Raw genomic sequence first — 13,476 nt, 5'->3', positions numbered from 1 at the left:
CTAGTAATGGTTAAACTTTATTGGGTTTTGCTTATTAATTAAGCGCAATATGAGTGAAAAGCACTAGTACTGCTACTACTACAGAAAAACCTAAGAAAACCTATCCATTCAAGAAAAGTTTACATTTTATACAGTACACATAATTGCTTTCTTGTGAATAAGATGAGAGAATTGATACCACTCTCTTACGGCTTTGTTGAGAACAAGGTTCTATTCAGAACCAATTGATTGTAAAGCCCAGGAACAAGGTAAAAAACCAGATTATCTTGGTCCAAAGGAAAATATATATTTATGTAATTACATTGTAAACAGGTATTAATTAATTAATTGTCTTATCTCATTTAGAGATAATTTCATTTAGAGCAACATAAGTGTAAGTAAGACTGGTAACTTTTGAGAGAACATCTTCTCAATCATTTTCATCTAACTCTTGTCACAAAAATCCATAAGCATATTTACCAAAAGAGAACTCCTGATCTAAATAAGAAAATTACTTAAAAGCAACATTTTAGCAGAAGGTCCTGAGTACATTAGTTTTTCTGCCTGTGGAGACACAAAATTATTAGAGGCAGCTATTGGCTAATTGTTTTGGTATAATTTTGAATGAGACTTTGGAAGTACTTAGGTGTGTTTCGGTGTGGCTGAAAAATTATGATGTAACATTTTGGGAGGAAGTACCACAACAGAAAGCAGTAGAGGCTGGAGAGTACAGCCAGAGCATTAAACATTAGGATGAATTTCCCACGGTAAAGCATATATTGTGTGACAAAAACAATCCAGGTTAAGATCAGCAGGAGGAGACAAAAAGTTATTGCTTTGGCCTCATTGTAATTTTTTGGTAGGTCTTTTCCCATGTAGGAGAAAGCAAAGCAAAGAGAGCACAACAATAAAGGTAAAATCACAGAGCAAGATATTGCTTTAGGATTAATTTCACAATCAAGTAGGATTTTGTCTGGGTACCAAACTTTGTTTTGGTAGGGTTTGGGTGCAGCATATGAATAGCTAATAAGAAGCAAGAAAGCCTCAGTGATAAATGCCACAGTGATGACTAGGTGCTGTCCATGATATTTCATCCACCAACTGTGGAGTTTGGGTATCTGGGCTGCTATTTTGAAAATACAAACAATTTGAAAAGAGCGCACAACAAAACATGCTAAACAAATAGTGTAGAATAACAGAAATGGCAAGTATCTTAATACACAGAAAGCAACTGTTGGCTTGCCAAAGTAAAAAAATACACTAAGACTAGACAGACTGAGACAGCCTAAAATTAGGAAGCACATTGGTCCCCCAGCAGATTTGACAACAGGTGTGTTATAGTTAACAACAAAGAGAACAGACATGGATAATGTCATGCCCACTAAGGCCCAGGCACCGACCATGATCAGTATAGCCCAGTTGTCTGTAAATGGCATATACTCCACTACACGCAGATCACATGAAATACTTCCTTTTTTAGACCATTGTGTGTCTTTGCAGTTGATGCAGTTGTAGCGATCTTCTGTTTAGACAACAAAAGGACAGACCATCATTAAACTGATTTTTGAAAAAGAAAATGCTGCAGGTAACTTATGATACATGAAACTCTTAAAATAATTTACCTGTGATGTTGATATAGGTTCCATTTGGACATATTTCACAGTTAAAACAGCATTTGTGGATTCCAGTTTGCTTTTGTACATATCCAACAGGACATTCTGCTGAACATAATGAAGTAGGTACCTGTTCAAGGATATTATTTTGTAAAATATACAGACAACAGGAAAAGGACTGCAGCCACAGTTTTTAAAATTTAGGGCCGCTCACTAAATACTAACAACCACCATCTGTTTATTTACTCGATAGTATGTTTTGCCCTGAATAACTACACTAGTGTGTCTTTATGTAAAAATGTATCATTTGAAAGGAAATAAGATACAAAAAAACGATGATTTGATTACTTTATACTGTCTAAAGTGTTGATATACTGTATGAAAAGATTCAAAAACACAACTTACATCTCCATCTGTGTACCATTTAATCATGGTGTTGTTGATGAAGAATTGAAGAGATGGATAAAAGCTGTAAAAGCCAATCTCCTGTGCATCTCCAGTCTGATTCCAGAAAACTACTGAGTATGATCCAGACTTGAAATCTCCATTCTCATCAAATTGAATATTCTGGTTTAAAAGTGTAAAGTTTGACTTCTGCAACTCTTCTGAAACCTGTTGTAGGCATAAAGAGGTAACTGTAACAGGATATTCACACTTATTACTTAGGCTGTTGAAATATCCCAGAGAAAGGAGAAACTGCAGAATGGTGAAACCTTTTACAGAAAGGGTACATTTTAAGGATTTTGAGGACACAAGAAGTAGGAGGTAATGGCTGGATGGATGCATTTTAAGAGAGACGTAAGGTTTGATACTATGCCTATGCCCTCCACTTGATCAGGTACTCTGCTGGAATAATAATCTAGCCAAAGGAGTCCAGACTTTAACATGATTGGTGCAGTATGGGGTGATCTTGACAGAGAATAGAACAAAATGCAGCTGCAATGTCCTTCAAGAAGCCTGGAGAACTATTTCTGATGTTACTTCTGATACTGACGTTTAAGCTCAATAAACTTAGAGATAGAGAGGGTGGCATCTTATTCTAGTTTACCCACCTTATATACCTTGCTCTATGCAGTGTGTGATCACAAAAAAGATAGGAAGGATCAGTATTTTAAAATGTTTAGACACACATAGAGGTTACAGTTGTCAGTAAGATGAAACACATAATCTCTTGAGTACTGTTTGCACACTTACCATATATGGGAACAGGGTAATCTTATCACTGCATTTACCATCTCCACATTGCAAGGCATTGTGTAAACCGTGAGCAATGGCATACACAGCTGAATAAACAGTAAATGAATAAGACGCATCTGCTGAAATGATATCCTCTGGTGTCACGTAGCTGCAGTTGCAAGCCTGATTACAAAACCCAGTTTGTGCTTCATTTTTAAAAAACGTCTGTCTTTTGGTAGAGTAGATAAAATTATTGAAGCCAGGTACTGTCTCTACTGGCTGAGACACACCTAGTACAGTTCCAATGTTTCTGATTCCTTTCATCTTGGAAAGCCTTTTGTTAATGGACCAGGTGTCACATGCTATCCACACTTTATTTCTGAAATTCACTTGTACTGCTGTCTCAACAAGAGCTTCTGAAGTCGCTTCTGGAGCAAAAACAATGACAACATGTATTTTTTGTGCTTCTATCTGTTCGAATATTTGGGAGTAGTTTGTATTGTCATTGAGAGCATTCGTATAAGCTAGGCAGATGTCAGTACCGTCGATCTTCTTTATAAAAAGATCTAGGCCATCACGACCATAATCATTGTCACTGTTTAGGAAAGCAACCCAGCGCCAATTGAAGTGCACTATGATCTTAACAATGACTTCAATCATCCCGTCATTGGAGTGCACTGTCCGTAGGAAGGAAGGAAATTTTATTTTATTTGATAGGCGAGAGCTGCCAACTCCATAACTGACCTGTCGAGAGAGTAATGGAGACATTTTTACCATTTCTCGTCATATATTCACAACTTTAGGTGAACTTCATTTTAGTTTATAATTCTAACTTACCATAGGAATGAGATCTGTCATGAAGAGCGGGGCTATAGTCAGGGCATCTGTGCTTGTAAAAGGGCCAACCACTGCCATCACTCTGGAAAAATTCTTGAGTGGTTCAAACCAAGGTTGAATCAGGCCATTTACTGAGATAAGATTTAAAATTCCTGGGAAGTTCTTTGTATCTGAGCAGTGGTCAAATATTTCATACCCAAGGGACACATTTGGCAGTATGTAGGTAGAGTTATTAATTTGTTCCACAGCAAATCTCATCATCTGAAACCTCCGATAGTCTGAGAGACTGAATGGTTGACTGTTGACAGAGAAAGAGAGTAAAAGCTTTTAAACGAAACATAAAAATTGTTCACAGCTGACTTAATGTAGTTATCTTAATGTAGTTACATGTAAATGTGCTACTAAGTTACACTCAGTGACTTAGTTTAGGTGAAGTTATATAATGTAAGGTGTGTCATTTGGTACTTTTAGAGTTCCACATATCAAGATTTGGTTAGAAAGCTTACCTGGAACAGTCAATGGCCTGTGGTTTTGTTTGATAAATACCGCCATGGGCATAATGAATATTAAAAAGTCCACCAATCAAATAATCTCCATCCAGATGGAAGTCTGTGGCTGACATTGTGCATTTAGTCAAAGTATGTAAAAAAGTTCCCAGCAGATACAGAGAAGTAAGAAAATGCCTCATAGTTACCATTTGCCAGTCTGATCTGGCATCTAATGAGATTACACTGTGCTTATAAGAAGCAATGCACTACTTGTATGAGCAAGTTACCACTATTTATTTCCATGAGCTTAATGATGCATGGCTGTTGATATCGTACATACGTACTTGTTAATGGTTGGAAGACAATTCACAAATTAGTATGCAAAACACATTCAAGTTGCTAAGTGCCTTTGATGACTGGATAGTAACTGAAATGCCCCCAGCTGTGGATAAATGAGGCATTCTTTTAACTTGCACTTGATTATATGTTACCAAAAATGATTTATTAAAAAAAATGTATCCAATGCAGAAACCCATTGTCATAATGCCTGAAAACTGCATGATAAAACTTAAGCCAAGAATCCTTGGAGAAGCTTGATAAATACTGGCAGCACACTGGTTAGAATAAATTTTCAAAAGAATGTAATAATACCACTGTCTTTAACAATCCCTAATGGCTCATACTACATGTAAATATGTTCATAGTTGTAAAAGTTTTTTGATTAGGGGTTTGCAAGAAAGTGGCAAAATATACTTTTTGTTAGAGACTGATAAAGCATTATATATATTATTGCTTTCTCTTATGATACAATTATTATTTTATATTATATACAGTTATTTATTATTACACTTTTTTCAGCTAAACCATAAAGGCACCGTAAATTTACTTGCAGATCTCTAAAAGAGAGCAGCATAGGAAAAGTGACAGTTAGTAAGACAAAGTAAATCAGAGAACTAATTAAGTGAATAGACACATTATTACAACCTTTCAACAGTCTTAAGTGATGAGTTTTCTTTAATGTAGGTTTTGCTTAAGGGAAAACCCATGTATGACGGTATACAAGTACTGATTTGGCTGGAAAATAATATGGGGTTACAAGCATATGCATACATGCAAACTGTATTAATAATTCGAGGATGTATCTTTGGGTTATGCCTAAATGATACATCCTGTTGCATAAACATCCTGTTTTGCATGACCTAACCTTTGACCAAACAGGACATTGGTGAGATCATTTGCACACACTACACTGTGAATAACAATGACAAGTGGCCAGGCATAAGCTACGGTTTCAACATAGTATTCATCATAAAACTGATTATTTTTAGAAAATATATATCCTAATATCATGTGTGTTCTTCTCGTGTTTTGTGTACAGGTATTTTTATGCCCCTATGGGTCACCTGCAATTCAATTCAATTTGATGAAAAATGTAAATGTTATCTGTATCAAATATTTCTTTAAAATATGCATAAAGAAAATAATTTTATATGGAGTCCTGCGCACATGTGGTCAGATTTGTATGACAACAGTAACCAAATAGCTGAGCAGAAAATGAAGCCCGCTACACAACTGAGTTTAATTGAATGAAATTTACTGTTATTAAACTGCAGTACATTTTGATGTTAAAATGTTTAAGACAATAAAATTAAAAATATCACTGAATTTTATTAGCCTTTTAATTAATATATAATCTTGTAAGATTTCAAAGTGTTTGTATATTTAAGAACATGATCTACAGTGAAATTAACAAAAGTACAAGTTCCATGAGGGAAATATTGTTATTTAGTAGCTTGAAATACAATTGCTTCTTAACATATATAGATGTGTGACTGTGAAATCAAAATGATATTTCCAATGTTTTTGAACCTAAAATTGTTTTATACAGATTTATTTCACAACAACCATAAAACCATATATTACATATTATTACATACAAGAATTTTTTTCAGAAGAGATTCTGGCAAACCGTCAGATGTCTCAGGAGGGGAAAGCGGTGCTCTACCTGCACTGTGTATAGTGCTGGCGGAGCGCTGCTGATGTCGACTGAGAAAATTGTCAGGCGGTGGAAGGAATACTTCGAGGACCTCCTTAATCCCACTGACACGTCTTCCGAGGAGGAAGCAGAGTCTGGGGATGAGGGGAATGACCCGCCAATTTCCGGGGGCGAGGTCACTGAGGCAGTTAAACAACTCCTTGGTGGCAGAGCCCCTGGTGTTGATGAGGTCCGCCCCGAGTTCCTGAAGGCTCTGGACGTTGTAGGGCTGTCCTGGTTGACACGCCTCTGCAATGTTGCGTGGAGATCAGGGGCAGTACCTGTGGACTGGCAGACCGGGGTGGTGGTCCCCATCTTTAAGAAAGGGGACCGGAGGGTGTGTTCCAACTACAGGGGGATCACACTCCTCAGCCTCCCTGGGAAAGTCTATGCCAGGGTGCTGGAAAGGAGAGTTCGTCCGTTAGTCGAACCTCGGATACAGGAGGAACAATGCGGTTTTCGTTCTGGTCGCGGAACACTGGACCAGCTCTTTATCCTCTCCAGGATACTTGAGGGTGCATGGGAGTTTGCCCAACCAGTCTACATGTGTTTTGTGGACTTGGAGAAGGCATTCGACCGTGTCCCTCGGGGTGTCCTGTGGGAGGTGTTGCGGGAATATGGGGTGTCTGGCCCATTGCTACGGGCCATTCGATCCCTATACAACCGTTGCAAGAGCTTGGTTCGCATTGCCGGCAATAAGTCGGACTCGTTCCCAGTGGGTGATGGGCTTCGCCAGGGCTGCCCTTTGTCTCCGGTTCTGTTCATAATTTTTATGGACAGGATTTCTAGGCGCAGCCAAGTGGCGGAGGGCTTTCGCTTTGGTGGCCTCAGAATCTCATCTCTGATTTTTGCAGATGATGTGGTTCTGTTGGCTTCATCGGGTGAGGGCCTCCAGCTCGCACTGGAACGGTTCGCAGCCGAGTGTGAAGCAGCGGGAATGAGGATCAGCACCTCCAAATCTGAGGCCATGGTTCTCAGCCGGAAAAGGGTGGAGTGCCCACTCTGGGTCGGGGATGAGTTCCTGCCCCAAGTGGAGGAGTTCAAGTATCTCTGGGTCTTGTTTGCGAGTGATGGGAGAAGGGAGCCGGAGATCGACAGACGGATTGGGGCTGCAGCTGCAGTAATGCGGACGCTGCACCGGTCCGTCGTGGTGAAGAGGGAGCTGAGTGTAAAAGCGAAGCTCTCAATTTACCGGTCGATCTACGTCCCTACCCTCACCTATGGCCACGAGCTGTGGGTAGTGACCGAAAGAACGAGATCGCGGATACAAGCGGCAGAAATGAGCTTCCTCCGAAGGGTGGCTGGCCTCTCCCTTAGAGATAGAGTTCGGCCATCCGGGAGGGGCTCAGAGTAGAGCAGCTGCTGCTCCACATCGAAAGGAGCCAGCTGAGGTGGTTCGGGCATCTGACAAGGATGCCCCCTGGGCGCCTCCTGGGTGAGGTGTTCCAGGCATGTCCCACGGGGAGGAGGCCCCGGGGCAGACCCAGGACACGCTGGAGAGATTATATCTCTCGGCTGGCCTGGGAACGCCTTGGTATTCCCCCGGACAAGCTGGAGGAGGTGGCTGGGGAGAGGGAGGTCTGGGCCTCTTTGCTTAGGCTGCTGCCCCCGCGACCCGGCCCCGGACATAGCGGATGAAGATGGATGGATGGATGGAATTTTTTTCATTTTTTCATTTTATTGTTCCATGAAACAATCAGCTATATGTCAGAAAAGATTTCCAGTATTTCTGTTCAACTGTATAAGTGCATTGCATATAAATACATTTCTCAGTAAAACAATTACACACAATTTACAAGGTTATCTATCTATCTATCTATCTATCTATCTATCTATCTATCTATCTATCTATCTATCTATCTATCTATCTATCTATCTATCTATCTATCTATCTATCTAGATGGATAGATGGATAGAGCTATTGGCCTGATGAATATTAAAAAGTCCACCTATCAAATAATCTCCTTCTCGCTGAAACTCAGAATCTGGCACAGTGCATTGATCAAAGCCATGTAGAAAAGACCCCAGTGCACACAGATAAGCAAGAATATTCTTCATTCTTAAAGAGGTTTTTGCCAAATTACTGTGAACTATAACAGAATTTGACTGTCAGGCTTATGCCCGATATATAAGCAAATGCTTGCTCTTATCCGATGAAATACCATTTCCTCTTTTTCTACTTTAGTATACAAGTGGCTGCAGTATTTGCATAAACAAATGCTACCAAGACTTAGAACACAACTTAAAAATAGCATAACTGCACCACTTATATTAAACCAGTATTCAAGAAGAACTTTTGGAAAACTGCTTAAAGAAAATTAACTGTTGCTATTGAAGTATTTTGTCAAGCATGGAAAAACATATGAAGTCACTCTTTTTAATGTATTTAGATGCCATTATTACAGACATGTAAGCCATGTCATTTTACAGTGTTACAAAACGATGTGATGAGTTTAATGTTAACACGATGTCAAGAGAGAAATCACACAGATTTAATGTCATTTTTTTCATCACTAGTTGGCATTTAATGTAGAGAGATGTGAGAAATTATTCACATTAGAATTTTCACATCTTTAAATTTTAATGGTACACCAACAGCTTTACATGCACATAATTGTTTGGATTTTATAATTACAGTACAACTGTTTGTAATACACTATATTACCAAAAGTATTCAATTGTTAAAAAAATTCCAATAAACACACTCCTTAATCTTCTAAATGTTTTATTTCATTAAAGAAGGGTCTTAAGTGTAAATTCTGCCACAAAGTGGTGAGATGGCTCACCCCTCCTCTTCATATCTGGCACAATGACTGTAGAAAACATCTGGCAGAGGAAAGAGAGGACATACTACTTGTCATCCATCTCATCAGTTATCTGTGGTTTTCATATTAATAATGTGAAGGTGGTTGCTTGGCAGGCGGGAGTAGGACCTAAATGCAGGATTCAGAAACATGAGGGGTAGATTAAAGATGGATTTATTGAACTAAAAAAAAGGTCAAAATAAAATAAATAGCAAACCAGGAAAATCTAATCTCGGATACATTGGAGAAAACATATTGTGAAGGAGGACACAACTATGAGGGATGACACGAACAAAGGGAGACTCAGGCAATATATACATACTAGGTAATTAGGAAGATAGGAAACGCCAGGGAACACAACTGAACATCACACATAAGATATGACACCATCAAAATAAAACAGGAAGTAAAATGCACACACCATGACAAGGTGAATTAGTAATAAAATATAATTGACATACTACGTTAAGGTAAAACTTGATCAGTAGTGAATACTCTTTTTCCCAGATAGCAACAGACTCTGGGCAGCCCACCCCACTGGCCCTCAGGATCCACCTGCCTATGGACAGGGCACCATTAAACAGTGATCCCTTGTGAACCCACAGCAGGTCTGGTCAGCGAAGGAAGCTTTTTGAAATTTTCATTTTAAAATTTACTGGCTGGGGTGGTACTTCTGTACTGTACACTGTACTGTAAACTGTCGTGTCAAATATGCTTCCTTTATGGAGTTACCTTTTCATTGAAAGTAATAATGAAGGTAACTGCTTTGTCCGAGTTTTTATTCAGAAATGTGAGATTGTGGCAAGTAAAGTTGGTTTATAACAAATTAGCTACTGGCATATTGGGTGATATAAGGGCCTGTCTCACCTTTGCACACTGCCTGGTTAAAATAATGTCAAATAATGTAAATACAGTTTTAACTGTGCTTCAGCCAGCTGTGTATTTCAAATGTTGTGTGAACTGTCTGGGATAAAATATGAACGTCCACTGAAGGAGTTGTTTTGTAAAGTCAGATGGCGTCTTTCTTCAATGTCTACTGCGCATCTAGTGTGGTTGTCCGTCAGACCTTCGTGTACCAGCTATTTATAGTTCAAATGTGGTTGTTGTGGATGTCTTTTCAATGTCAAACTTACACTCATTTTAGAGATTGGAGGATATGTTTTCTATAGGCTACCATTTAATTTTTTCATCACTTTGTTTACACCTTTAAATGTGTCTCCAGTTGTCATCTGCGGCTGAAACAAATCAAATGAAGCAATTGGAAAATGATCTGGAACAGTACACCACCTTGTGAAATGGGACTAGATCACAGAGGTGGGACCAAGTCATTGTTTTGCAAGTCTCAAGTAAGTCTCAAGTCTTTATCCTCAAGTCTCAAGTCAAGTCTCAAGTAATGTCAGGCAAGTCAGAGTCGAGTCTCAAGTCACTGGTGTAAAAGTCCGAGTCAAGTCACAAGTCTGAAACTTTGAATTTCAAGTCCTTTCGAGTCTTTAAAAAAAACAAACGAAAAAAAGCATGTTGCAGTTATGCTAAATGTAAATATTAGACCATGTAATTTTTAAATCTGTGTTTTTCTCAACACATGACAAAATAGTGAACTTAGAAAATATACACAAATTGTGAAATTGCACCTCTTTAAAATGCAGCTCAATTAAACCTAGCTCCAAGAATAATTTTCACCGACAGTTCTGAGATAAGCTGCATGTTATTCTTGGATGCGGTTGTAGGACCGGCTTTAAAATCGCATGACAAAAATATCATACATAAGTAAATGATTTTTTTTTTTTAAATATCATTTTAAAAAAAACTGCATCACCAACGTAGCCTGGAAAACATTTGCTAGTTAGATGAAGTCAGCTATCTCATCGTAGCATATTTATATGCATATTTATACGCTTCTTGGAGTGAGTGCATACACTCATGAAGTTTAGTAACTTCCGGTCACTGCAACAAGCCCAGGTACAGTTTACCGACGGATGGGTACGGGACCTTGAAATGCACCGTGTAGAAAGTAAAGACCATCGTACGTATCATAAGTTTACCAGTCTCACAAATCGTCGTCATAAATACACATTCGTTAACCGTTTATTAATATAACCTTTGAGCTCAATGGTAATTAATTAGCAGTGGAAATAATTTCTGGTAGCATCACAGAAATGTAGCAGTGACAATAATATTGTATGCTGTAATCGTACTGGACAATTAGTGATACAAAACAACTGTTTTATCCTGTGAATAAAAGTATATGTTTTTGTCAATGTACCATAATAACAGAAGCGAAACACAATATTGTGTCAGGACAATTCACTATTTATGCACAATAAACACAGGAGCATAGCGCGACAATTTCTGTTCAGCGCCAGACTTGCTTGTAACCTATATCACCAATTATGTTAAGAAAAATGACGCATTAACTACAACAGCAGACTGACCTTTGTGGAAATGCTTGGAGCAGACTAACCTGTGAGCTGGAGTGTTCTGGGACGTTATATTTGGTCTTTGAATGGCTGCAATCCAGGCCATCCGTCGCGTCTTTGTCACTTCGGAAACATGGCTCGAACAATTTATCTTCAACGACGTAATCCGATAAAAACGATCTCTTTACCCGTCGGCTTCCCGTGGCTGTCATGCGACCGGCTATTGCAGTTAATAATACAACAGCTTCTTGACATTTTTGTGTTTCTTTTTATCGCTGTATAACTGATTTTAATTGAAAGCCTGCGTGCGCTAGTACCGCTTGCCACGAGTTCCCAGAATCCTTTGCGGTTCTACCCGTGAATGACGTCACATTTTCAATCTCTATATAATATGCATGTTAAATTTTATATTTGGGGTAAAATATCAAGTCTTTTCAAGTAAACCGGTTCAAGTCCAATTCAAGTCCCAAGTCATTGGTGTAAAAGTCCAAGTCAAGTCAAAAGTCTTAGAACATTTTTTCAAGTCAAGTCTAAAGTCATAAAATTAATGACTCGAGTCTGACTCGAGTCCAAGTCATGTGACTCGAGTCCACACCTCTGCTAGATCATAACCGTTATGTGTAAAGGAAAGCAGAGTGATCAGCTGATGACGATGGCACAGGCTCTTGCTGCTAAAACAAAAGTGAACAGCTACACCAACCCGTTCTCACTCCCAAAGCGTAACATTTTACGCTAGGTGACAAATCGTCACCATATTACGTTTTCGGCTACCCACCACGTTCCTAAATGACGACCTCGGAAAAATAGGAAATATGAGAACCGTCTGGACTGAACCTACACATGTTCGCTCTTTTTCTTCAAATCGCTTAGAAACACGCTATTTAACATCATTAAAGTCCTGGTTAAGGTCAGGAATAAGGTTATGGTCAGGGCTAGGGATAAGGTTAGGTTTAGGGCTGAAATACAGGGCTGGAACGTCTACTACCGCGGGAGCGTCATTGCACTGGATTCCAGCAATAACCCGCCGCGTACCATAAGAACGCCGAAGGTCTCCTTTCGCGTTCCTCAGGAACGCCGCGGGACGTGACAAAACGTCGACATGTTACGCCTCGGGAGTGAGAACGCTCTGGCTACACAGTGGATTTTGAGCAATGTCCCCACCTTCTTACCGTCATGGGCTGTGTGCAGCAGGCAGGACTAGAGGACCCAAAATTCAAACTCCAGGAGGCAAAAGGTAAACTCAAAAAACAGCTTTATTGCTGAACACCTGGAACCGACACTAACCGAACAGGAATTACAAATTAAACTAAACAGAGAGGCAGACTGGCAGGCAGGCGGAACACAGTGTGGAATGAGGGAGAATGCAACACTGGATGGAAGAAAACAAAGTTCTTAAATACCAGTTTTGGTCAAGTTACTTGAAAAAAGTAATTAGTTACTAATTACTTATTCAAAAAACTAATCCTGTTACTTCACTGATTACTTATTTTCAAAAGTAATTAGTTACTTTGTTATTTTTTAAAAACATGATACACAACCTGAATATGTAATAACACATAGACCTTTCAGCCCAATTCTATTTTTTCTGCATAATCCATCACATAAAATTGAACCAAATGGAAAAGTCTTTTTTAAATTTGTTTTATTAGTTTTAATCTTTTCATTTTATGCACATTGCATCAAGCAAAAATTTAATTATATGCAATAGTCTTTGACTTGAAGAAATTTGTTTAACATTTAAACTGATTTTCTGCAAAACTTTACACTCACTCTTTCAAATAGATGCAAGTAATACACTGCAAACAATAAAATCAAAGATTCAGCAGCTCCTAAATAAGATAAGATAAGATAACCTTTATTAGTCCCACACGTGGGAAATTTGTTTTGTCACAGCAGGAAGTGGACAGTGCAAAAATTATGACGCAAAAATTAGAATACAATAAGAATAAATACAGTACACAGCTGTACAGAATAGAATAAAATAATATACTATATACAGTAGAATAAAATAGAATAAAAATATACAATAAGATAAAAATAGAATACGAATGCTATATACAACTGAGTAAAAATACAACGATGCCAGAAAAGATTATTGCACTTAGTGTTATTGCACATGTGTGGATG

At 38.6% G+C, this 13,476-nt stretch overlaps 1 protein-coding gene across 1 annotated transcript; it reads right to left on the bottom strand.

Annotated features, from left to right (window-relative positions):
* Nucleotides 1-572: 572 nt before the first annotated feature.
* LOC146644814 (taste receptor type 1 member 2-like) lies at nt 573-4,293 on the bottom strand. Its single transcript, XM_085394172.1, has 6 exons — nt 4,112-4,293; nt 3,606-3,903; nt 2,787-3,512; nt 1,998-2,204; nt 1,602-1,722; nt 573-1,501 (listed from the first exon to the last, which is right to left on the bottom strand). The coding sequence occupies exons 1-6, from the start codon at nt 4,291-4,293 to the stop codon at nt 573-575; spliced, it is 2,463 nt and encodes an 820-aa protein (XP_085250298.1).
* Nucleotides 4,294-13,476: the final 9,183 nt, after the last annotated feature.

Source organism: Rhamphochromis longiceps, linkage group LG20 (genome assembly GCF_057381845.1).
Source record: "Rhamphochromis longiceps isolate RC_006_pf linkage group LG20, R_longiceps_female_GT1.1, whole genome shotgun sequence".
Classification (NCBI taxonomy): Eukaryota; Metazoa; Chordata; class Actinopteri; order Cichliformes; family Cichlidae; genus Rhamphochromis; species Rhamphochromis longiceps.
The sequence above is the reverse complement of the archived record's forward strand: the minus strand, read 5'-3'. Positions and strand labels throughout refer to the sequence as shown.

Excerpts from the sequence above, each read along its gene's own strand:
- LOC146644814 (XM_085394172.1), bottom strand. The coding sequence starts at position 4,293 with ATGAGGCATTTTCTTACTTCTCTGTATCTGCTGGGAACTTTTTTACAT. Across the intron at positions 2,205-2,786 it reads TTACCCTGTTCCCATATATG|GTTTCAGAAGAGTTGCAGAA; the intron begins GTAAGTGTGCAA and ends TGCCTACAACAG. Across the intron at positions 1,502-1,601 it reads AACCTATATCAACATCACAG|AAGATCGCTACAACTGCATC; the intron begins GTAAATTATTTT and ends TTGTCTAAACAG.